Source organism: Artibeus jamaicensis, unplaced genomic scaffold (genome assembly GCF_021234435.1).
Source record: "Artibeus jamaicensis isolate MK-2021 breed Jamaican fruit bat unplaced genomic scaffold, CSHL_Jam_final contig_2962, whole genome shotgun sequence".
In the NCBI taxonomy this organism is placed as follows: Eukaryota; Metazoa; Chordata; class Mammalia; order Chiroptera; family Phyllostomidae; genus Artibeus; species Artibeus jamaicensis.
Window position 1 is genome coordinate 138,176 of NW_026521675.1, and position 27,226 is coordinate 165,401.

General features: G+C 38.1%; 3 protein-coding genes across 3 annotated transcripts; 1 reads left to right on the forward strand and 2 right to left on the reverse strand.

The window, feature by feature from the left end:
* Nucleotides 1–2,983: 2,983 nt before the first annotated feature.
* On the reverse strand, nt 2,984–3,973 carry LOC119062068 (olfactory receptor 52L1). The gene has a single exon (XM_037162914.2). It carries the CDS (start codon nt 3,971–3,973, stop codon nt 2,984–2,986), a length of 990 nt encoding a protein of 329 aa, XP_037018809.2.
* A 9,649-nt stretch (nt 3,974–13,622) lies between these two features.
* LOC119062107 (olfactory receptor 52K1-like) lies at nt 13,623–14,585 on the reverse strand. The gene has a single exon (XM_037162952.2). The coding sequence runs from the start codon at nt 14,583–14,585 to the stop codon at nt 13,623–13,625; it is 963 nt and encodes a 320-aa protein (XP_037018847.2).
* Nucleotides 14,586–25,777: 11,192 nt separating this feature from the next.
* Nucleotides 25,778–26,725, forward strand: LOC119062100 (olfactory receptor 56B4-like). The gene has a single exon (XM_037162940.2). It carries the CDS (start codon nt 25,778–25,780, stop codon nt 26,723–26,725), a length of 948 nt encoding a protein of 315 aa, XP_037018835.2.
* Nucleotides 26,726–27,226: the final 501 nt, after the last annotated feature.

Genomic DNA, 27,226 nt, shown 5'->3' on the forward strand with positions numbered 1-27,226 from the left:
AAATAAACACAAATATAATGAAATATGAGATACACAGCAGCCACAGTAGAAAATAAAACAATTAAAGATTATGCAAAAATCTTCTGATAGTAAATTTGAATAAGAGTAAATAAAGAGATTTTTAGACAAACCTTTTCCAAAGAAAATTAAATTTTTTACACATTTCTGTGCCCACTTTAATAAACCATATTTTCTTATGTATTTGTGATACATATTAGAGTTAACATCAGATATCTCTGCTCTGACTCTTATTTCCATTTTTTCAGAATTAGAAAATTAAATGACAGAAATAGAAACAGTATTTTTTATCTTAATAAAGAATAAGCACAAAGTTTAGAGAGAGAATTAGAATAGTGAATCACTACTGGTGAATGGGTTCTATGACTCGTAATTTCTTGGATTCATAATTGAAATAATTCTCTGTTTTGCTTTAATAAGTTTAAATGCAAATAATTAAAATATAGCTAATTAGAGTGTCTAAGTGGTGAATGAGGAACTGTGCTAAAGATGGGCAAAATGACTAGAAGGACACTGTCAGTAAATAAGTGTTAATCAACTGAGCATCAGTTACATATAGAAGAGACATATGTTTTGAGAATTTATTTTTACTTCTGCTCATATATTTAGAGTTTAAAGGTTATACTTGTCAAAATTAAATTTTGAAAATAATCAAAAGATTGTATTTCAATATTAAAACATTATTTGGAAAGGGGCATGAAAATCCATTTGCTCATGCAATAATTATTAGTAGAACATTTTTTCAGGTAATTAGAACTTGTTTAGTGTGATTGATGCTGTGGAGATACATTTTATACTGATTTACACACACACACATACACACACACACACACACACACACACATTTGAGGTACTAGAAAACAAGACCCTTGATGCTTTCCCTGCAACGGTGCTTAAATCTAATCTGGGAAAGATTCGGTCTCCTTGCCCTGTCTTTATTGTTCATGGATCATCAGGGGGAATGTACTTAGAGAAGAATACAATTGGGCATAACCTCACAAGACAGTGAGCAAGAGGGTTGAATAGGCGTATAAGCATTATAGGAGACCATCCACATTCCTTGAAGGCCATAATCAACACTTAGGTATGGGGAGTCTATCCCAAAAGAAAAATTTTTTAAAACATGCTTCAGGCAGATACACATCCCACATGGAAGATCTGAGATGATAAACACATACTTATTAAGCTATAAGGTTACTGAGCTGCAACAAAGATTTCCAAAAATACAAGGATCGACAAAAGTAGGTTTACAGTTGTATGATAAAATACACTCAGGTTATTACAAGAATAAATTCTGTGTTTTGTGAACTCAAAACTGTAAAACTACTTTTGCCAGATCTTGTATAGTGTCTTAAACCAGATACAAATTTACTTCTGTCTCAGGGTGAGTTTGGATTGGTGCCTAGACCGTCTTGGGAATTCAGGTTCTTCTATAGTGTTGCTCTGCCACCTGCAGCTCATGGTCCCATCTCATGATCAAAGGAAGCTGCTTCAAATCCCACCATTCTATCCACATTCCAAGATTCAGCAAGTGGTATAAATGGAAGGGGAGAACAAACTGCTTCTTTTTATAATCTACCCAAACTAAGTACCCCTAAAGTCAAGAAAGTTGCTTTCCAATGGATGCAATGCACAACAGCCTGGGCTTCCCCAGGACAGCTTACCAGAGTTTAGGTCCTAGATCTAGAACAAAGGTGGTGACAAGGTGTAATTCTTCCTGCAATAAGAACAACTTATACCACTCCTTCTTACTTCATCCACAGGTGCCAAACAAATTAAAGACGAAATACTCAGTCTCTGTAACAGAAAACTCTTTATTCGGAGCCCAGTTTACAAAGAAAAGAGAAATTGAAAACACTAGCCATCCACTCCAACTCTTCTACCACTAACAAATCCCAGAATGGGATCCTCTCCTCATTTGAGCATCTTACCTAAAGGTAGCTGCAGCTTGACTTTTTCCAGGACTGAACAAATGTGTTCTTTTTAAGGCACACAAAAGAGTGAAGCCAAATCTTAGGATAACATCCAACGAAGAGGAAGCAATACACCAACTGTGATGATACTCTTGTAACTTTTAACCCAGTTCTTGTTAGCAGAAATGAGAGGTAGACTTTACTCCATATCTACATTTCAGAAAGAGAAATTCATTTTTCAAGTAGCATAACTACTTTCATATTTATTAATAAAGCTATGCTTGCCAACACCAGACTCTAACACATTTTACAGTTATTAAATGATCATAATTACATGGTTACTTTTACTTTGCTAAATTAATATTTATAAAGCACACATATACTCAACATTTGTTGTTATTCAATTCTTTTTATTCTAAGCAAAAAATAAATAAGTTAAAATATAGTGAATTAAAAATACAGACCTGTTTTACTTTTTTAAAATGAGGGATTATAACACATTATTCCTAGAACCTATTTAGCACCTGCCCCACTTAAGTTTCTTTTAAATAAATGAGTAACAGCCATACTTCAATAAAAAGGTGTTTTCTCAAATTGTGGACATCGCTAATGTTTTTAGAGAGACACTCATTACACAGGATTCCAGTGACTTAGAGCTCACAGCAACTAGAGGTTTTGAGGACACTGTAAAACTAAAACCACACAAAAGTTGGGAATTCCCATTCTCATTCTGGATTATGTTGCACAGTCATTTAAAAAAGGCATAAAATGGCATATCCAGAGTCAATTTATCTATCCCCAAATTTATCTATCACAAAGAGCAGAGAAATGTTGGGATCAGAACAACACAATGAATGTGGAAAGTATTCACACAACCAGCCATCCAGGTACATCCCAATTGGCTGTGAGATGAAGTGCCCATGAGTACTTTGCCATGAGACTAATAGGACTAGAAGGCCTTCTCAATGCGGATGACCTCTATCCATATAACCTAGAAAGCCATGGCAGTGTCTTTATCAGGAGCTTCTGAAACAACACCCGGAATGTATTATCTACCCTTTTATGTACAACACCTTGAGTACTCGCTGGCGGATCTGTGCAGTCTTCACACCATAGACAATTGGATTGAGTGCAGGGGGCACAAGGAGGTAGAGTGTAGCCAGAAGAACATGGATGTGATGGGGTACATGGTGGCCAAAACGGTGAGTGAGAAAGGAAAATATTCCAGGAACATAGAAGACCAGAATGACACAAATATGAGACCCACATGTGCTAAAGGCCTTTAATCGGGCCTCACGCCCTGGTACCTTCAGCACTGCCTGGAGGATGAGGGCATAGGAAATACCAATGGCCAGGACATCTAGTCCAACCACAAGCAGTGCCACTGCCAACCCATACATTCGATTCACTGTGGTTTCTGAGCAAGCAAGTTTTATCACAGCCATATGTTCACAATATGCATGACCTATGACGGTGGCCTGACAGAAGATAAGTCTTCCCAATAGGATAGGGAAGGGGAGCAGGAGGACCAGTCCTCGCAGCAGCACTGCCAATCCAATGCGTCCTATGATCCCTGGATACAGGATGGTGGAATGGTGCAGAGGGTGACATATGGCTACATAGCGATCCAGAGCCATAGCCACAAGTACACCTGACTCCATGGAAGAGAACGCATGGATGAAGAACATTTGAATCAGGCAGACAGTATACCCAATCTCATGGGCATGAACCAGGAGAACTAAAAGCATTTTGGGTGCAGTAGAGGAGGCCAGGACCAGGTCAATGACAGATAGCATAGCCAGAAAGAGGTACATAGGCTGGTGCAAGGATGGGTCAGTCCAGATGATAAAAAGAATGGTGACATTGCCCACCAGAGCAAAGAGGTAAAGGGTACACATTGGCAATGCAATCCAGTGCTGGCTTTCCTCTAAACCAGGGATACCAACTAGAAAAAAAGAAGGATGGAGGAGACTCCAGCTGAAATTGCTAAGGGCCATCATGGATGACTCACAGAGGAAAGAGAAAAAAGAAATCAAAATCATGATATCTCCATTCCTGATGGCTTAATACCTTGTCCGGGCCTGGCTGCCATCTTGACGAAAAGAAAGAGGCTTAAACTGCAACACAAGGGAGTAAAGGAAATAAAGATACAAGAAAGAAAATCTTTTCTATTTTTAAGTACATTTTATTCATTATGCTATTACAGTTATCTCATCTTTTCTCCCCTTTCTCCCCTTCTTCCCTGAACCCCCCTCCCTCCAGCATTCTCCCCTTAGTTAATGCCCATGGGTCATACTTATAAGTTCTTGGGCTTCTGCATTTCCTATACTATTCTTAACCTCCCCTGTCTATTTTGTACCTACCAGTTATGCTTCTTACTCCCTGTACCATTTTCTTCACATTCCCCCCTCCCGCTACCAGTTGATAACCCTCCATGTGATCTCCATTTTTGTGATTCTGTTCCTGTTCTAGTTGTTTGCTTAGTTAATTTTTGTTTTTCAGGTTCCTTTGTTGCCAGTTGTGAGTTTGTTGTAATTTTACTGTTCATATTTTTATCTTCTTTTTTTCTTAGATAAGTCTCTTTAACATTTCATATAATAAGGACTTGGTGATGATAAACTCCTTTAACTTGACCTTATCTGGAAAGCACTTCATCTGCCCTTCCATTCTAAATGAAAGCCTTGCTGGAAAGAGCAATCTTGGTTGAAGGTCCTTTCCTTTCATCACTTGGAATACTTCTTTTCAGCCCCTTCTTGCCTATAAGGTCTCTTTTGAGAAATCAGCTGACAATGGGAACTCCCTTGTAGGTAACTGTCTCCTTATCTCTTGCTGGTTCTAGGATTTTTCTTATCTTTAATCTTGGAAAAATTTTTAAAGATAAGACATCTCCAGGTCTAAATTAGGATAGGTCTAGTTTTATTTAGAAATGTTTGTCAGCATACACCACTTTCAAAAACATGCTTAAAGTCCACCATTCAAACACTTGTAATTTAGAACTGTCTTTTTGAAAGGATTTTCTGTATTACCTCTTGGCATTACTGAACATTATAAATCAATCTGTTATTCTCCAAATGTCTCCTTTAGTTTTCATAACATAATGCTTTACTGTTGTTTCCCTTGTGTCCCCAGCCCCCTCACCTTCTCCATCTACCTTTCCATTATATGCTGTCGATTCTCCAGTTCCATCTTTCCCTCTATTCGCTATTCTATAAATTGTCTGATTGAATTGATCCTTTTACATGCTTTTAACTATTTATGTACTTTAATTTCCCCCATATCTCTGGATCTAACTCAAATAGCTTTCTGAAACACAAATCCACTTTTCCATTTGCTCTCTAAATAACTATATCACACACTCAATATACTCAAGAGTGAATTAGCTCATCTATTCTTCCCAAATTTGCTCTACCTCTTTTTTGTCCATACGTTATTATCTATTTATGCAAACCATATATAGAAACTTGAAACTTTCTTTACTCATTCTTATCTCTCATCCCTTTTACATATTTGCCAGTTCCTGTAGAATTTATTTTTAACCCTAGATATATTTACTCCTTTTTCTCAACCCTCAATGTTGCTGCCAAGTCCACACTCCCAACTCCTCTCACCTGGATTATTTTCTTAGCTCTCTCTGCCTTTGTTATCATACTCTTCCCAGTCACTCTCCACCCTGCCAGTCAAAGGGGTTTTCCTGAAATGCATACGTCATTATGTCACATCCACACTTAAAATTCTTTAGTGAGTTTAATCCATGAAAAATATATACATTCAAGACTTGCAAACAAAGTTTTTAAGGGTTATCTTGTATAAGTTATCTTATATCAATACAGTTGTTATTATTATTAACTTTAATATATGAGATCACTGGGGTCTTGCCTTTTCTCCTGGTCTCCATGAATCTGCTTCTATAATTCATACTTTTACTATGTATATCTCTTGTCAAAATGTGATGATAATTCAGTGTTTCTAACACCTATGTTAACAAAAAGTACCAATTAAATAGCTGCTCTAAATAATCTTCTCCATGTGAGTCATCTTCAGAGCATTGAAACAAAAACTTGAAACTGGATATGTTTGTTCCTGTATGTTTGTCTTAAAATATGGGCACAGTCTGCAATAATTATATTTGTTACCTAAGGGAGGAATGCACATATATATATTTATATAAAAAGTCAGAAATAACTCAGTGCTTGTGAATTTTGTAACAACATATCACTCCAATTGTCTTGTTTATGAATCAGTGGTGACTACAATATTGCCCCCCAAACTCTGAACATGCACCTACAAAATATGAAATAATTAGTGGGTATATATCTTCCAGCCTTTGTTTTCCTTCCAGATTCAGAGCCACTGTTAACTTCAAGTAACAGTGACATAGTTTTATTGAGACCCTCCACCCTAGGATAATCTCATAATCTTACAAAAATTCACATTTCAGTGCTTAACATTCCACACAGTAAGAATTCTCTAATTCTCTGTCTTAACTACTCCCCTTCCACTGCAAGTTTAAGGCGACTTCTCCTAGTTCAGCTGAGAAGTCAGGGAACAGCTGCGCATCATCGTTTTGACAGAAGCCTTGTTGGTGGAGCAGTGAAGAATGAAGTCAAGCTGTAATGGGTGAAAGAAGCAGAGATTCCTGTGCTCTGTGGTACATGAATATAGAGGAAAAGCCTAGAGCTGCTTATTAAGCATTAACTACTAAAAGAAACAAGTGGTTTCTTTGTGATTCTAAGAGGAAAGCAGAAGGGACTTGTATTCCCAGAAAGAGTGGAGCTATATTCAGCTCTCTGACCATAACACAAAAAACAATTAGCTAACAATGGATATTGTGCCATCTTACTTATTAATGTAAATTCAGTCCAACTGACCTGTATTCTGTAAAGCTGTCCCCAAATTCTTTAATGCATGTTGTCCTTTTCTTTCCTGTCCAATCACTTAATCAGCATCTCATTGCACTGATTACCTTGCATGGAAAATCCATCAGTGTGTCCATCCTTGAAGAGCAGGGACTGTGCCTTGCCTATGACAGCAGTTACAGGGCAAGTTCCAGAAGTGCTGGGATATAATTGGTACCCAGTAATGTTTGCTGAATAAATAAACAACCCTATGATTAAATTTTTAAATAAATAAATGAGTATGCAAATGACCAGAAATTATGGGAACTTGACAAAACACACTGAACTTACATGGTGGAAAGGATAGAGCAAATGGAAGGATATAGCTGAAGAATAGAGCCATAAGAGCCACCCAAGAAACGACTTCTATCTCAAGGTCTATGGGATAAGTAGAAGTGAACCATCAATAGACTTCCTTAAAACCATAAGCCCCAAACCTAATCTCATTTGCCTACACCTGAAATCTCATAATAAACTTTTAGCTGATTCTGTCATCTTCACTCTGAAAGGCAAGTTTATTCTCAATACTTCCCCAAGGCAAAGCTGGTGAATGTGTACAAAGCACTGGGCAGGCGAGATGTTATTGCCAGTTGGTGGGTCCCAGAGGACACACAGACACACCTGGACATATCCTCCAGATTGGCTGGAGGTATGCAGAGCTAAGTCTACTGCCTCAGGGATAGTTGTCAGGCAAATCTGCAGAGCAGGGAATGGCACCTGCACCTGTCCAAGAGGCCCACATCTGTCCAGTGCTTGTCATCCCTTTTAAGCCAGTATATCCAGATGGCTGTGTTAGGAAACCTCATGCTCAGTGAGCTAGGAAAACTCACATTGTTCAATAAGCTCATACTTCTCATTCTCACAGGACATACTCAACCCAGTTATTTCTTTTTTTTTAATTGCTTGTTAGTTTGTTTGGTGTTTTTTTTCTAATAGACTCCTCATGTAAGTGAACTCATGGTACTTGTCTTTCTCTAACTGGCTTATTTCACTTAGCATAATACTCTCCAGGTCCATCTATGCTGTCACAAAATGTAAGATTTCCTTCTTTTTTTACAACCAAGTAATATTCAATTCTGTAAATATACCACCATTTCTTATCCATTCATCTACTGATGGACATTTGTACTGCCTCCAGATCTTAGCTATTGTAAATAATGCTGCGATGACACACTGCTTTGGGTTTCTTTGAACATATTCCTGAAAGTGGAATTGCTGGGTCACAAGGCAGTTTCATTTTTAGTTTTTCAGGAAACTTTGTGCTGTTTTCCACAATGGCTGCACAAGTCTGCATTCCCACTGACAGTGTATAAGGGTTCTCTTTTCTCCACATCCTCACCAACACTTGTTTGTTGATTTATTGATGAAAGCTATTCTGACAGGTGTGAGATGATATCTTTGTGCTTTTAATTTACATTTCTCTGAGGATTACTGATGCTGAGCATTCTTTCATATGTCTTTTGGCCACTTGTATGTTCTCTTTGAAATGTGTCTATTCAGGTCCTTTGCCCATTTTTTAATTGGATTGGGTTTAGTTTTTTTTTTGTATTGAGTTTTATAAGTTCTTTACAAGTTCTTTATAAGTGTAGGACAGTAACACTTATCAGATATATCATTGGCAAATATGTTCTCCCATTCAGTGGGTTGTCTTTTAATCTTGTTGATAGTTTTCTTTGCTGTGCAAAAACTTTTTAGCTTGATGTAGTCTCATTGTTTATTTTTCCCTTTTGTTTCCCTTGCCTGAACAGATATATCAGAAAAATTATCACTATGAAAAAATGTTCAAAATTTTACTGCCTATGTTTCCATCTAGGATTTTTATGGCTTCAAGTCTTACATTTAGGCCTTTACTACATTGTGTATGGTGTAATAAAGTGGTCTAGTTTCATTTTCTTGCATGTATCTATCCAATTTTCCCAACACCGTTTATTGAATAAATTCTCTTTACCCATTGTATGTTTCTTGCCTCATGTGTCAAGTATTAACTGATGAGAAAGGCATGAATTTATTTCTGAGCTCTCTATTCTGTTCCATTGATCTATATGTCAATTTTTATGCCAGTACCATGCTGTTTTGATTACTATGACCTTCTACTATAGTTTGATATCAGATAGAGTGATTTCTCCAATTTTGTTCTTCTTTCTCAAGATTGCTGTGGCTATGCAGGGTCTTTTGTGGTTCCACACAAATTTTTGAGATATTTGTTCTAGGTATGAAATACACCAGTGGTATCTTGGTAGGAATTGCATCAAATCTATAGGTTGCTTTGAGTCACATGGACATTTTAATAATATTAATTCTTCCTATCCAGAAACATGGTATAAGCTTCCACTTTTTTGTTTCTTCAATTTTTTCTTCAGTGTCTTATAATTTTCTAAGTACAGGTCTTTTACACCTTTTTAAAATTATTCCTAGGTATTATTAAAACAATCGTGAATGGGATTATTTTCTTACTATCCCTTTCTGATATTTCATTATTGGTATATAAAAATGCAACTGATTTCTGGATATTAATTTTATATCCTGCTACTTTCCTGAATTCATTTATAAGTTCTAGTAGCTTTTTGTTGGAATCTTTAGGGTACTCTATATATGGTATCATGTCATCTGCAAGTAATGACAGTCTTACTTCTTCCAAAACTTTCTTCAGTGGACTCTGTGATTAAATGTGTTTATTGCTCCATCTGCTGTGAATGTTGGCTGTTAAAAGCTCATAATTGAGTCACTGTCCCTTAGACAAACAGAGATGCCTTATCCAAGATTAAGTTTCCTTTCTGAGTGTAGCTCTCAATAAATGACTGGTCCTTATTGGAGTACAAAGACTTGATCCTCTCTCTTCAGTATGAAACAGCACTGAAGGGACACTCCCCTCAAGCGCTTACCCCGCAGTCAGCTCAGGAATCTGGAGAAACTGATCATGGTTTAACTTCTTTCTCTGCTCCATCCTGCTTCCCTCACTTTTGAAAGGTGTCATTCCCAAGTCTACTCCACAATAGCTTCACACATGCAAACATCTGCCTCAGAGTTTTTTTCTAGAAAATCCAACCTAAGACAAATGCCACTTGTCTCAGGTCAGTTGAGCTCTCTGCTTTTCTTCTGGTGAATTGTGACAGGTCTGTGGACCTCAAGTACAGTGTACCATGGCAAGTAGGGGATGAATATAGATTCACAGACTATCCATCTCAGCAAGTTCCCAAAGGGATAGGCTAAGACCTCCTCTGTAATATTTTTTCATAACCAAGGATATCCTTCCCTTTGTCCCAACCTTGCTAAAGCAGCCATCAGTCCACCCATATGGCCACATTTCTCCTTTGCAATAGTGTTTCAAATGCACAGTCTATTCACTCATCTACTCAATAAATATTTTATTCACATATTATGGGAAGCCTCATTTTTCATTCAATGGATAATAGATATACATCAAATACAAGTACCCTGCTAGATGTTGGAAGAAACAAATCATTAATATGATAAATGGTCCTTGTCATCATAACTCATGTCATGATATATGTTAAGTATGTGATTACAGATACCTAATAACAATTATAAATGTTATAAATAATACTATAATGTGTTAAAGCACAAAAAAAGGAGAACCTTCTCAGTCTGAGGAGTTCTGGAAAGCCCTCCATAATTTAAGTTAGGTATAGAAGGGTGGATTAAAAGCAAAGAGAGACGTGGGAGTATGGTGAGGATACAAAATCCCTGATGCAACAAAGAAGGGAGCTTGATATTGTCAAAGACCTGAAAGAATCATGAAATCTTAGGATGCAGTACTCAGGAACTGAACCTGATATGCAAGCAGAAAACCTAGCATGCACATTGCAGGTCATGTTAAAGGGCAGCAGAAAGTTGTGAAGATTTTAAGAAAAGAATGAGACACAATCATAATCTTGTGCTAGGAGTATGGGAAAGCATGAAGCAAGAATGCTGGGAGACCCATAGGAAACAAATATAGTGATCTCTCAAGGGGTTCAAGAATAAGCCATGATAATGAACATGAGGTAGGGACCTTTGGGGGTAAAAAAATCAAAAATATAAAAAATGTCAGTGAGTCATTCACATGAATACAGAAGTCATTACAAAATCATGGATGGCCAAAAATACAGTACAAGATACTGACCAAGTCATTATTTAATGAGGAAGAGCAACCAGGAGATACATCCACAACTGGGAGAGGTAGTGCGTAAAATATATGAATGACATGAACATCAAAAGTAACAATCTGTGTTTGCTTGCTGGACTATTTTACAAGAAAAAAGTGAAAATTGCATTTGGGAACAAAAACAGTGAACTTACTACTAAACCAGAGAAGAAAAATGTATCATAAAATGAATGGTCCACAGTTAGGGGACAGTATAAGATTTTCATTAGAGGAAAAAATGGGAATAATGAGAACATCAGCTTCATTTGCATTTGTGGGTATTAAATTAGTTTATTGCAATACTTCATTTTCAAGGGATTACAGTACCATGGAGTGAGAGCTGAACAACACAAACAACTCATGTTATCAAGAGTTAATGCACATTCAGACTAAGATTGTTCAAAGTTAGTTTGGCCAAAAGTACCTAGACATCGCTCAGTCCATTGGTGCTAACCACCATTCATCCTCTATCCACTGAAGAATTTTCCTCTGCAATCCTGTCACTGCTCCCCCTCTCCTGAAGATCTTTCTTCCACTTCAACCCACGAAGCACAGACAAAAGTTGGTGGGGGGTGCCCACTTTTGCTCTTTCTTGGAAAAGCTAATTTCTTACTACTAATATTGAAGATTAATATTTCACAGAGGAAAAGAGGATCATTGAATATGACATAGAGCAAGAGCTGCTTAGGGAAAGATTGAGGCAGATTCCCCATAGGGACCAAAAGTTTAGCCCTGACCCTCCTCCTACCCACCCAATAACCCAGGCCATTTGTCTTCTAAGCCCTGACTATTTATAATATCGCTTTGACCTGACTGCATCCATGTCTCATTACTGTTCATTATCTCCTATAGAGAATTAATCGTCTAGGACTTGGAACCAATCTCTAACAGAACACTATCACATTTTAACATAATTTCTATATTTTCAAGATCATTTCATCATCACACTGACAGCCTGATAAATACTCAGGATAAAAAAATATAAAGAAAAGATGAGCAAATGAGGGGTGGAGGAAGGCAAACATTAGTTTTCTCTTTTTTCTGTGCTTACACAAAGCAGTGAGTCTGCATTGTAAGAATAACTATGACCTCTAGTGAATCTGCAGTGTCCAAAATACCACCAGTTGAGATTACACCATTTGAAAAGACTAAGCTAAGGGGGTGTTAGTCATGGTAACAGCAGTGAAGACAAGAGTGTTAATAGTGATTGTAATTGCAACAGTAATTTTGTGACAAATTATTTCATTTCTCCAATAAAAATTTATGGAGTGCCTACTGTCATACACTTTGGAAATTTACGTATTCATTTATTCAAAACACACATATGTCAGTGTAACTGGGGAAGCAATGTGCTAGAATGACAGTTCATTAAATAATGAGATTTATTTATTGAACATGAATCTATTGAGTACCTACCAGGTAGCAGGTTAAGAATACAATACAATTCAACATTCAGTAGAAATGGAAGACAAAGATCATTCAACCAATCATTATATATAATTCTAAATTGTGATGAATAATAAAGTAAATGTACACAGAGCTCTCAGTTCAAAAAACAACGGACTGATCTAGTTATAAAAATCTTCAGGGAGGTGAAATTTGAACTGAAGTTCAAAATGAGTAGGCACACGGAGGATAAAGATAGAAATGGGTATTCACATCAGAGAGAACACAGACTACCATGGCTGGATAATGCAGGGACATTTAAGGAACTAAAGAAGGGTGTTTACATATATTAAGAATATATAACAGTCAATCAATACTACATATATTACCAGAACATGTAAATACTTAAAAATAAACATACTAAAGTGATTGCCATGGTAAGAACAAAAAAATGGGTAAGAGTATTAGGAATGAAAACGAAAAAGAACAAGCAAGAGTTAAAACAATAATTGTGTGTGCAATAAACTTTAACTCAAGTCTCTGTACCTGAGACTAAAAATGAAGAAATAAAAGAAGTTTTATGATTCTCAGAACATAAAACTACATAGTACTAAAGGAGTCATAGAGGGTCAGCTATCTCAAAAACAGGCTGAAAAAGTATATGGAATAAATAACTCAAGCTTTAGCTGCAATTCTGGAGTGAGATGAAACATGAATATATAGGTGTTTCTCTCTTAAGCTGAAAACTCTGAAGTATCTCCCTAGTTTTCAAACCCTGTTTCTGTGATGCCAAATTTGTTTCTATGAGAGAGCCTCTCTTCTCCCACCAGCTTGCTATGTATCAATCAGTGTCACAGTGGTGGGAAATGTCCCATGTTTTCCTATGTTTAAAATGTATACCCAATTCATTTCTCCCTGAACTCCTAAGTCACTTGGTTTATGTTCATCAAAGTTCTAATTGTTTCTTAATCTCATAGAGCATTGCTCTTGTCAACACAAGTAAATCATAAGCTTTTGGGGGAAAAAGAGTATTAAAAAATTAGTCATTGATTGATTAGTTAAGATACTTCAGTCCCTCTCAATTTTCTGTCACAATATCTAAACAGCACAGGCCTCAGAAGAGATTTCCCAACTTCCAAACACTCAGGACAACTTTATGTGCTTTTCTTCACTGTTCCCACCAGGCAAATAACCTGTGCTGTGGGTCTCCCACCCCACAGGGGGTGGTCACCCTGGCCCCTGAGGTCTAGATCATGAGAAGTATACTCAGGTGGGATCAGTTCTCTTGGGGGTTAGAATTTTAAACAGTTGCTCCCTGATCTGCTTGGTCTTGACGCCATACACAATGGGATCAAGTGCAGGGGGGAAAAGCAAGTAGAGATTGGCAAGGATGACCTTGGCAGCAGAGGCTGTGGGTGGGCCAAAGCGCTGCATGACCACAGAAAGAAAGCCTGGTCCATAAAAAAAAAGGATGACACAGACATGAGCCATGCATGTGCTACCCGCTTTAGCACGTGCCTCAGGTGAAGGAAAATGAATTACAGTCCTCACAATCTGCCAGTAGGTATAGGCAATAAAGGACACATCCCCCACACCAAGAAAGATTGCCACAGCAAAGGCATAGAGGTTATCCACAGTGGTGGCCCCACAGGCCAGCTTCACCACTGCCATGTGCTCACAGTAGGTATAGGCAATCGTGTGGGAGCCACAGTAGGGGAGCCGATGGGCCAGGCTTGGAAAGGATATGGTCAACCCCACACCTCGCAGTACCACCAGGCCTCCAATCTTGGCCACAACAATTGGGGTAAGAATGGTTGCATAACGCAGTGGGTTACAGATAGCCACAAAGCGGTCCAGGGCCATGGCTACCAGCACTCCTGACTCCATGGCAGAAAATGCATGGATGAAGAACATCTGGGAAAGACAGGAGTGGAAGCTAATGGCTGTAGCACCAAACCAGAAAATAGCCAGCATCTTGGGCAGAGTGGAGAGGGAAAGAACCAGGTCAACAAAGGAGAGCATGGCAAGAAAGAAAAACATGGGCTGGTGAAGGCAACGTTCTGTTTGAATAAGAAAAAGCAGAACACCATTTCCAGTCACTGCCAGGAGGAATATGAAGCAAAAGGGAAGTGAGATCCAAATATGGACAGCAGTCAATCCTGGAATGCCAGCCAAGAAGAAACTATGTGGGAAGAGATAAGAATTATTGAGAAGAATCATGGTGATCATCTCAGTTAGAAGAGCAAAGGACTACTGGAAAAAAATTAAAAACCAGGTTAAATTCAATTATATGGGGGTTGGAAGCTCAAGATAAGGTTTCACAAAAACCACCATCACCATTATTCTCTCCTCATAGTTCTCAGAAAACAGAAATAGTTTTCAGTTTAGTCAATATTTCTGCAAGATCTCCAAATACAGAAGAGGCAAGACAACTTGGTCCAGTGGAAAATGCATTGGACTAGAAGATCATACCAGGTCAGATATCTTAATATATCTGTTACCTGGAGCAATTCACATAACCAAATTTCAGTAAATGCTCAGGAAGTTATGTTACATAAAAATGCTTCCTCTCATGCTCGGATTCCCAAGTTCTGAATGCTGGTGCTAAATTTAATCAACATTGACGCCTAGTATTCTACCATTAACTTTCATCTGAATCCACCCCAAATCTTAACATCTGCAAAATTTTTTAATTTGGAGATATCTCACTCACCAAACTTCACTGCCAAGTTACAGAATATATGGTCTTTGAGGACTCCAATATTAATCAGATTCTTCCTTGGATTATTGTCCAATCATTTCACAAATGCTTATCTATTTCCCTAGTATCTAAATGGCTGTCTGATTTCACCACCTCCTGTAAGTCTTTCTTCTCCAAGGTGCTGTTGTACAGGGGTAGACACAAAGTTCAGAGTTGTGGTAACCTGAAACAAACAGAAGCTCTTGGTAATAATAACTATATGAAAGCCAAAAAAGTCTGTATCACAGTCACATAGTTAAGAACAGGATAGAAAATAGGAAGATATTTCCTCCAGTGTCATGTTCCATGTAATCACACAGTGTATGAAATTATTCAGATTCTCAACATATACTATGCCCAAATCATCCTTTCGTGGGTTAAAAAACTGAAGTCTAGAAAAAAGTCATGACCCAAAGTCCCAGATCTATTTTATGACACAATCAGACAAGGACTTACATTTACTGATCCCTGAACTAGAAGGTTACCATCCTGTCTCCAGGTCAGCAGTGACTGCTGCCGGGCAAAGGACAAACAACCAGGGCCTGTGGCCAAAAGTAAGCAGTGAAGGAATCAAACAGCTAAAGAATTATTTAGGCATTACGTGATCCCCAATATCTGCTAATACCTCCAAGACCACAATTCTTTCATGTGAAAGAAAAACACAAGGGCACACAGAGACCTGGGTCAGGGCCTGAGAGGACTTTGGATCATAAGATAAGTGATTCATATTTCAGGCAGAAAAGTTGCAACTGAGTTGATCTCACAGTTTCCATGAAAAACAGGAAAAGGTCTCTAAACATGAGGGAAAGAAGCAGAAGTTGATCTAGAAGCATAGTTCATAGCACAGCTTTATAAGAGCCAAGAATCCTTTGCTTTTTTCTCCAAAAGAAACCATGGGATTATTGCCCGTGCCTTCAACCACAGCTGCTGAGGAGACTATATGATGACAGCAGAAGGCATGAGGGCTGGGAAGATGGGAAAGTTGCATGAACCTACAGCTCTGGTGTCATGGAACGAACTCTGGACTAGGAGTCAAGACCCTGATTCAAGTAATAGTTCTGCCATATATCAGCTGTGTGACTTTAAGCAAAGCATTACCCATTTCTAGCCTTAGATTCCTCACCGGTGAAATGAGTGCGAGGAAACAAAAACCTACCTCACAGTATCATTGTGAGAATCCCATGAGATCGGTGTGTAAATTCTTTATCAAGTGATGAAAATAGTATTATTTTCACTGAAGTATAAGAAATAAATGATGCATTAGGAGAACTCTGTTTAAAAAATACAGAAAATTTAGAGATTCATCAATGATGCATTTGATTTAAGAAAATATAATAGATTCATCCTATGGGAAGATGTCTGTAGCGTAGTAACCTGCAGCAACCCAGTCAAAAATAATGTATCCTTCCTAACACTTTTTTCATCTTCCCTCCTAATCACATGTTCTCCAGCACCCCCAGAATATACTATTGGGTAGGGAGGTGGAGGGTGTCAAGAAATGTGGCTCTGATCACCTGAGCATCTGCTTCAAATTACCTGCAAAGCTGACCAAACTTAAGACTCAGTCCACCTTTTGGAACATAACAGTGTCTTCAAAACAATGTAAGAAATAATTACACCCGACATCCCATCTATCCCCTCAGGACTCAGCAAATGTTCCTCATTATAATCTTATATATATTAAGAAAAAGTCTGCCCCAGTAAGCTCAGCTCCTCTACTTCTCATCATGGAGGCAAATAAAGAGAGGTAAAGGGTCCTGGAACCATAGTAATCTGACACTGATTTAGGTGCCTCCATAAATGTTTCCCTGTAATTCACTCTATGGGCTTCAACAAGGAGCAGATTTATAAATAACTGGCTATTGAACAGAGACAAGAAAGATGTTTACCTCATTTAAAGGAAGGAATTCTCACACACCTGGACCCCCTCTTGCCTGTATCTGTATACAACGAAAGGTCCTATTAGACCTCAGATGATGTACAGAGTATTGGCAGTATTTCTAATTTTCCATAATGATATCAAGACCAGGTATTTCTGCCCCACACAAACTATCAGATTATTCAGATCTGTGGAGATTGGAGTAAGGCTAATTTGTAATGGAGCCTGTATGTATCTCTTTTCTTTGGGCCTACCCTTTGCAATTACTCACCAAAGAACTTCACTGGTTTACTTACAGATGGATGAGAAATTAAGCTACCAGTCCAGTCCTAAGAACAGGGTATTTAACAGGCACCTTTTCAGGCATTGCCTGTAGGGATCCAAAGGGAAGCTTCTATCACCCAGACACCAATTAGTACTTCTGTATCCTCTTCAGACAAAGATCTAACAATATCTCTTCCTCTTATTGGGGCCACAGGGAACAACCCCAGCAGGGAATATTTTGAACAGCATACTCTAGGGTGCCATGTCAAGAAGTGCCAAGGTCATGCAGCCAGGAGCAGGAGGAGGCTTCCCGAAATGGCGAATGGGATCATCTGGCTTGATGGCCAACCAAGATCTGATCCAGGAAGGATGAGAAAAGAAGTAAGAGATGGGGAGGAGCAACACCAAAACCAGCATACATTACCCCCAATGCCCCTGCGATACAGGTGGAACCATGAGAAGAAGAATGAATCAATAAGTAGGAGCTTTTATAAGAATAGAGAATCTGACACTATAATAAGGCTGGAGAAAATAGCAAATGTCTCCTGTTATTCAAAATGAAGGTACAAGGGTAGGCTGAGTCCTGTAGCTATTGTCATATATATGTTATCTCACAACTCACAAGTCTGCCCCTTTTTTAATTACTATCTCAACGTTTGACTCTCACCACAGCCATCAAAATCACTACTGAAAATGGTGCCAGATTAATCTATGGAGGGACATTCAAGAGTCTGAAGAACCTGAACATTGCATTGGATTGACAGAGACTGCAGAAATCGAGTGTACAGAGCTTACATAGGAAAACACTTGTGGTGGCAAGCATGATTATTCATGGTTCCTTCAAATCCAGGAAGGAATTCCCAGTGAGGAAAAAAGTGATATGTTTTGTGAAGCCAAAGAAAAAACAGAACAAAAACATACAAACCTATAGTTTAAAACTCAGCCAGACCTGTATGTCTTCATAATGACAGTTCTTTATCAGAAAGACAGACATCAGTATAGGCTATATTGGAAGAGAATAGCACAAGGTTAATTAGGGATGGTCAGTATCCAGAATCAGGTCATCCTTGTAGGAGAGCCATGTTCTGAGGTTACTGCCATTCGGAGAGAAGAAGAATAGCAGGTGTTTTTTTACATAAAACCAAGATTATTTATCCTACCATGACTTCATCTTATAAACCCTAACATGAAGAACCTCAGTGGAAGAAGAAAAAATAAGCAACACAGGTAACATTAGTGATACAGAGGCCAATCTGAGAAGAAATGAGGGGGTGAACTGGTCATTGAGATAGGAACTTAAGCCCCCAAAATAAAAAAGTCCTAGAACTGGGACATTAGATTATTGTGTATATGGATCACCTGACTAAAACACTAACACTAAACACTGACTAACTACCTAAAGTCAGAATTTATACAAAACATTAAGAGATTTAAACAAGTCTGGAGCTCTAAAAATAGTCAGGAGGCTTTAAGTCAATAATTTAGATCAAAGAAAAATATTTCCTGAGTTCCTTATAAGATTGTGGGGAAAAATGCAAAGATTTTAAACACGGTAAGATGGAAGATACACATCAAACTAAGGCAAAACCCAACCAACAAGACAAAGCAGCAGATACATGCAAAGACCTGGAGTCACACCTTGAGATACGGAAACTCCTTAGAGAGAGAGCATCTAATTATGCCTATGGGAATCAGGGAAGGATTCACAAATAAGGCAAAACTAGAGAGGAAAATTTGAAGAGTGAGAGTAGAGTTTGCCAGAATGATTCACTAGCATTAAAAAGGACACTAAAATTTCTAAAGTATGGAATTTTTGATAAACAGCTAAGAACTCAGTGTTGAGGGAACAATGGAGAGTAACAGGGTTTGAGAGGGAGGTTGGGGCCAAACTGCAACAGGCCTCAAGTCCTCTCCTGAACAGTGCTACATGCTAATAAGAGGTCAAGACAACAACACAACAGAGATGGAAGTTGATGAAGCAGGGCAGTGACAATAGTAAATTAAGGCTTTAATAGATTTATTTCATAGTATTATGGGCATAGAAAAAGGATATGATGTTGAAGTAGGTTGGCTAGGTGAAATCCTGGAAGAAAGGAGGGGAAATGGTGTAAAAAGAAGAAAACTGAATCAAGTCCTTTTTTTATTGTTGTTTTATTCTGTTGTCCCAATATTTCCCTGTTGGTCTCCCCTGCCCCAGCCACCCTCCACTCCCTGTTGTCCATGTCCATGCGTCATTTATACTTGTTCTTTAACTAGACCCTTCCCATCTTTCTTCCTTTATCCCCCGCCACCCTCCCCTCTGGTCCCTGTCAGTTTGTTCCTTGTTTCCACATCTTTTGTTCTATTTTGCTTGTTAGTTTTTTTGTTTAGTTTGTTAGGTTCCTGTTATAGGTGAGATCACATGGTATTTGTCATTCACCACCTGTCTTACTTCACTTAACATAATACTCTCCATCCATACTGTCACAAAAGGTAGAAGTTCCTTCTTCCTTTTGGCTATTTAATATTCCATTGTGTAAATGTACCATGAGTTTTTTATCCACTCATTTAATGATGGGCACTTAGTTTGCTTACAGCACTTGGCTATTGTAAATTGTGCTTCTATGAACAGTGGTGCATATATATTCTTTTGAATTGGTATCTCAGGATTCTTAGGGTATAATCCCAGCAGTAGAATCACTGGGTCAAAAAGGAGTTCCACTTTTAGTTTTCTGAGGAAATTCCATACTACACAGTGGTTGTACCAGTCTGTATTCCCACCAACAGTGTAATAGGGTTCCCTTCTCTCCACAATTTCACCAGCACTTGTTCATTGATTTGTTAATGATGGTCATTCTGACAGAGTGTGAGGTGATATCTCATCGTGTTTTTAATTTGCATCTCGCTGATGGCTAGTGATGTTGAGCATCCTTTATATGCCCAGAGGTCCTCTGCATGTCCTCCCTGGACAAGTGTCTGTTCAGGTCCCTTGTCTATTTTTTAATTAGATTTTTTGTCTTCCTGGTGTGGAGTGGTGTGAGTTCTTTATATTTTTTGGAGATCAAACTCTTGTCCAGGATATCATTGGCAAATATGTTTTCCTATAGGGTTGGCTGCCTTTTCATTTTGCTGATGTTTTCTTTAGCTATTCAGGCAATATTAATTTGATGTAATCCCATCTTTAATTTTTTCTTTATTTCCCTTGCTCTAGCAGATATATTGGCAAAAATATTGCCCTGTGAGATCAAGTCTTTACTGGTAAATTCAATCAAACATTTAAAAAATGAACAATAATAACCCTATGTAAGCTTTTAAAAAATGAGAGAAGAAATTTTTGATTTAGTAGGAAAACATAAGTCACAAATTGGTTTAGAAAAAGTAAAAATTAGGAGCTGTACATTTAAAAGAAATGTTTCAGGAAGTTTGTAAAAGAATAGAAGGAGAAGAAACAGATTCAAGAGTAGTGTTCAGGGAGAGAGATAGTTGAGATGAGGAAGCATCCTGGTCAAAGTCCCAGCATAAAACAGATGACATATGCAAAAGGGAAGACAGAGGAGAATATAATGAAGAGAATACCCAAAATGGGGGGAGAGTTTAAGAACAATCTGACAGTACCCAGAGGGGAGTGAAGGGGCGGTAACAGGGGAACAGAGGGGGAAGGGTTTTCAAGAAAGACTATAAAGGACACATGGACAAAAACCAAGGAGGAGTTTAAATCAAGGGAGTGAGGTGGGAATGGCTGGGGTCTGGGAGAGTGGTGGGGACAAAATGCAGACAACTGTACTTGAACAACAATAAAATAATTTTTAAAAATAATAATAAAATAGAAAGGTAAAATATACCTGGGCTTGAAACCTCGAAAGCTATTACCATTTGATAGATATGAGGAGCAGTGGGAAGAAGCAGCTACCAGTATTGACCAGATTTGGCAAGAACCACAGGGGAACCGTGTCACAGGGACAGGAAGCCTTCAGGATAAGAACACAGACATTGCCCAACACACTGAGTAGGAAAAGATTCATAGGAATATATTTTTCAACTTATCTTTCTCACAGCCCTCTGACTTTCCAAAATGCCTCTCATTAGCCAAATGCAACCATAAACCAAAGGTCAGACACTTTAAACTCATAGGTACAGAGAAGGGTGCAAAGTTGACATGGAGGAACAAACAGGAGGTTTCCAGAAGAAGAGCCATCTGCATTTTTATGTTTATATATGGGAGAAATAACTCATTAAAAAGGAAGTGGAAAAAGATAAAGCACAAAGGACAAGAAATGGTAGAAAATGGTCCTCCAATAGGCTGAAGGAAGGTGTGCATGTTGAAAGCAGGGGCAGGTGTGCAGAGATCCAGAGAAGAGGGGGACACCTCTTCCTAAAACAGGGGTGTCCAACCTTTTGGCATCTCTGGGCCACACTGGAAGAAGAGTTGTCTTGAGTCACATATTAAATACATTGTGATACATAATCACCACAATATCTCATAATGTTTCAAGTAAATGTAAATTTTTGTGTTGGGTCACATTCATAGCCATCCTGGGCCACAGATTGGCCTTCATCAAGACAGAGATGGCCATCTAATTGTGGTTCCCATGGGACTGGAGACTGAGTGTCTCTGTTTCCTGACCTGAACTGGATCCACTTTTGAGATCACTGGGGGCCTTTTGGAGCTGTGATGAAAAGACACCAAACCTTGATGCACTCAGGAAAAACAATTAGAGAGAGCCTCCTGGAGGTCCTCAAGAGTGGCAGAGAAGGACCCGGGCAACTCAGGGCTCCAGTCTGTGCAGCAGTCCAGACCCCAGGGAACAGGAGAAGATGTACTCTCAACAACAATGGTATAAAAAGAGATGTAATCAAGAGAGTTGAAGCAGCTACAGAAGGCAGTGCCATTTGGAGAGGTTCTCTCCAGGACCTTCTAGCAGGGCTTACAAGGGGCCAAGGTGAGTGGGGGAGGCAGTTTCCTTGCTCTGTGTTCCTGGCTCTTAATTCTGGTGTGTTCTCCTATACTCTGAGATTTCTCAGTCAGCTTCCTTAGTTTAATCCTTCCAACACTGGCCCTCTTTTCCCTAAAGATCTTCACTTGTGCAAAGCAGAGGCCTGAGTTCTGGAGAACAAGTAGAAAAATGAGACAGAACTCCCCTCTGTTCATGTTAGAAAGAACAAAAGTTCTAGCAGAGGAAAAAGCAACCACCACAAAGCTCAAGGCAGGGGAAGCACATGGGCTGACAGATTGGTGGAAGCAGGATGTTCTCCCACTTAAGTCACAGATCCAAGACTATGAGGTGAGAGAGGGATGGAAGTCATTTATTTCTGATTCAAAAACAAAATCAAAAACTAAAACTAGACATCAGACCACCAAAAGTAATAAAGACTATTTATCCGAAAAGCATTAGTTAGCACCCCACACTGAGGGGAGAACTCCAGCAGAATTCTACTTAAAGTCCAGGCCAGACAGGGATGTTATCAATGTGCTTGTTTATGTTGTTGAGGAAATTATAAACATGGTAATAAGATGCAAAATAAAAGTGAGAGGGTATACTATTCCAAGTTTTCTTAAAAATAGTCAATACATTTTTTTTACCAAAAAAAAAAAAAAAGATGGGAAATTTTTTAAAGTGCTATTAACTTTGGAGTGCAATAGTGTAAAGTACCTGTGTTTGTAAACTGTTTTTTAAAAACAATAATCATCAGAAGTTTTTAAGTAATAATACATAATTAGGAAATATAATGAGACAAAAACAGTTACATTCCTGGGGAAAAAATTCCAAAAACAACTAAGAGAGAAAGGCCACAGCTTTTTAAATTAAAAGACTGGAGAGCATTACACTAAGTGAAATAAGCCAGGGGGTGAACAACAAACACCATATGATCTCACATATAATTGGAACCTAATCAACAGAAGAAATGAATGAGCAAAATAGAACCAGAGACTTGGAAACAAAGAACAAATAAGAGTGACCAGAGGGGAGTGGGGAGAAGCTTAACAGGGTAAAGAATGGGAAGAGGCAAGCAATGGAACGTGAATAGAGTAGTCATGGCAATGGGGGAAGGACAATGGGGGAAGGATTGACTGTTAGGGTGGGGGGAATGGGGTAGGGTGAGCAATGGGGGAGAAAAAAGAGGATAACTAACTAAACAATAGTAAAAAAGAAAAAAAGAAATTAGGTTAGTGCTAAAGAAAAGACATTTTGACTTAGTAAAATGCCATTAAAAATAAAGTGCTCTTAGAGCAAAAAAAAAAAAAGAAAGAAAATGAAAGGAAAGAAACGATTCAGAGAGGTAAAAACTCTCCTTCCACATTTAATTTATGTTTTCATTTTATATTAAAAAATACCACAACCAGCTTTTTCTATTTAAAACTGTATCTATTTAAAAATGGTAGTAAGGCTCTTCCATAGTAAACAGACTAATTCAACTACCACTGGAACTAAAATCAGAGAATACTCTCCAGTCCAGCAATGATCCTTAAATATATGTCTGAATTTATATTTAACAGAAAAGCACGTTGTTAATTAACAGGGAGAGGAAGGCTTCTTTACTCATGGTGCTGGGACAACGGTTTAGCTCTTTCTGGGTGAAATTAATGTAGCTACTTTGTCACTCCATGCCATATCTCAAGTTGGTTACAAAATTAATTTTAAAATAAATGTGTATAAAGAAACAGAAGTTAATTCTTTTAAAATGTTGTGTTTTGCTTTATTTAAAGCCTGAAATAATGAAATAATGACTTGAAAGTGTACCTGTTATGAACACATAGAAGTTTAAGTGTACACACAGGTGTAACTTGAATCAACTAGTGACTGCGTGAATTGGTGGAGCTACGAGTCCGTGTTTCTCTCCCCTGCTTGCTCTCTCTCTATCTAAAAATCAATCAATAAAAATATTTTGAAATGATAGATTTTAATAGAAAATGAATAAAGGAAATTATTTTCAAAAATTCAACAGATAGAGGTAATATTTTAAGATATAATGAAACTCATACATATTAATCAGATGTGCTGCCAGACTCCATGCTAAGCACTTGAAAAACATGATTTCACTTAATGCTACAAATGAGTTGCACATAAAGCTAAAAGAGAAGATTTACTACATATACAATGGGGGGGAAATGCCCTTTGAAATGTCAAAGATCACTAAATAATGAAGGGAAAAGTGAACCAAAACTAAAATTTCAATTTTTACTTATTCAATTAATATAGGCTTTTAAATTAAAATTTTCAGTTATGGGTGGGTGTGATGAAATAGACACACTGATGAACAAATTCTGGGTGTGTAAACTACTGCGATGTACCTATGAAGCAACTTTCCAGTGTATGTCAGGAGCATTAAAAGTGCACTACTGTTGGTGAGGACCAGAAACACCTCTTGCAAAGACAATTTGGCAATATCAGTCAAAATAATTTTTTCCCATTGCACCCAGAAATTCACTTCTTGGAAATTATCCTATGGATAAATTTATATAAGTATACATATATACTTACAGATATATGAACAAGCACATTTTAATCATTTTATTTACAGTGACGAAATACTGAAAATACCAATGTTCATCAAAAGTTCTCATGAAAATATCAGACATTCATATGGTAGAAAATCATGCAACTTCACAACAATGAAGTATAGCTACATGAAGATGTGGAACAGACTCGAAGATAATAAGTAGCTAAAAAAGAAAAGTCAAGGAAACAAAGGACAAGAAAGGTATGATCAGTAAAATTAGATGTGATTTGGTCTTTTATGGGAAAATAGTTAATACATATATTTTTGTCCATGCAAAAACTATCTCTGGAAGGATCCTCAAGAAACAACTTTACTGACTGCCTATGGTGAAAAGAAAGGAATTTGGGAATCTCAAGCATAGGCTCAATATTTTTATTATGTTAATTTTTTAACATGCATATATACAATATTCAGAATATCAAAATATTGTTTAAATTAATATGTTAAGATGGCTATGTTCTTTGCATGCATCACTTTTGTTTATTTCTGAAATTCCACTCTAAGGAGATAATCGGAAAATAAAATATTGGTTAGTAATTTATGAAATGGTCAAATATAGGAATATAAGGTGGTCATTAAAATTAAGAACCTACATTGCTTTAATGACACTGAAGTGTGGTTCATTTGTATTCATGCAGTAATTTTTTACTGAGCACCTATTTTATGCCTCAGAACATATTGCTAAAAGATAAAGACAAGATACAAAATTATCTCCATATGATGTAACCTGCTTAAACAGAAAACAGAAAAAGTGAGAAAACCAAATATTAATATTTGTTATCTGTTGGTGATGAGATTATCATTGATGTATTTGGATGACAGTGGTGATGACAATCAGCTATTCAGAACTCTATTTATGACTGATTTTGGCTTTCTTTATTGTTACTCTGTGGACTATCTCCCAGAACCAAAGGAAAAAAAAAAAGGATGACAGTGATTCACAAATAAACTGGGTCATTGTTGGAAGTCTCTAATTAAGACCCTTAGCTGAACTTTCAAATGCAGTCCCTTTCCTATTCCAGTTTCATGGACAGATGCTGAGAACAGGGCACCAGTGCCATGGATACCCCCACCAGTCTTACCAACAGTTCCAGCTTCCAGATTTCCCAGTTCATCTTGATGGGGCTCCCAGGCATTCATGAGTGGCAGCACTGGCTCTCCCTGCCCCTGGCTCTGCTCTATCTTTTAGCTCTTGCTGCCAATATCCTCATCTTGATTACTATTCAACGTGAGTCCACACTCCATGAGCCCATGTACCATCTCCTGAGCATATTGGCAGTTGTGGACATTGGCTTGGCCAGCACTATTATGCCCAAGATTATGGCCATTTTCTGGTTTGATGCCAAGGCCATCAGCCTCCCTGAATGTTTTCTTCAGATGTATGTCATCCACTGTTTCTTTTGCATGGAGTCTGGCATCTTCCTCTGCATGGCAGTGGACAGATACATAGCCATCTGTCACCCACTGCATTATCCCACCATAGTCACTGAAGCTTTTATGGTTAAAGTCATAGGATTCATGGTGCTCAGAAATAGCCTGTTCACCATCCCAGTGCCTGTACTGGCTGCCCAAAGGCTCTACTGCTCCAAGAATGAAATTGACCACTGCCTGTGTTCTAACTTGGGTGTTATCAGCCTGGCTTGTGATGACATCACTGTGAACAAATTCTACCAACTGACGTTAGGTTGGGTCCTGCTTGGGAGTGATATGGCTCTGGTGTTTTCCTCCTATGCTCTAATCCTTCACACTGTGCTGAGGCTAAACTCAGCAGAAGCAATATCCAAGGCTCTGAGCACCTGCAGCTCACACCTCATCCTCATCCTCTTCTTCTATACAGGTGTTATAGTGCTGTCTGTCACACACTTTGTAAAGGAAAAGATTCCCCTTATCCCTGTACTCCTTAATGTGCTACACAATGTCATCCCCCCTGCTCTCAACCCCATGGTCTATGCCCTCAGGATGCATGAGCTCAGACGGGGCTTCCAGAGGCTGTGTGGGTGGGTATAGAATTGTCCCCAATTAATAACACTTTCAAAAGGCCATATACCTTTGGCTAGTGTGTCTGTTTTAAGAATGCAGTCTGGTACACAGAAGAGTCCTGGGTTTGATTCCTGGTCAGGGCACATACCTTGGTTGTGGGTTCAATCCCAAATAGGCTTGCATGAGAGAGGCAAATGATTGACGTTTCTCTCATCAATATTTCTCTCTCTTCCTCTTTCCCTTCCTTCCTCTCTCTCAAAGTCAGTGTACATGTTCTCAAGTGTGAATAACAAAATACTTAAAAATAAAAGGCACATAGGTGTTCGAAAGGAAGAGTTTGTATTTCTGAATAGAAATACATATATGGTAAAAAATGAAAAGAAAAGGCCAATAACACTATGAAAGCTGTCAGTCTCATAATCAAAATAGGCATATGAAAAAATGAGATTTCCTATTACTAGAAATGAGGGTAAAAAATGAAGTGTCCTTGACCATTGTTTCCACCCAGAGATTCACACACATATACAC

Bases quoted from the DNA above. Each gene is read 5' to 3' on its own strand.
- LOC119062068 (XM_037162914.2), bottom strand. From the start codon at position 3,973: ATGATTTTGATTTCTTTTTTCTCTTTCCTCTGTGAGTCATCCATGATG.
- LOC119062107 (XM_037162952.2), bottom strand. From the start codon at position 14,585: ATGATCACCATGATTCTTCTCAATAATTCTTATCTCTTCCCACATAGT.
- LOC119062100 (XM_037162940.2), top strand. From the start codon at position 25,778: ATGGATACCCCCACCAGTCTTACCAACAGTTCCAGCTTCCAGATTTCC.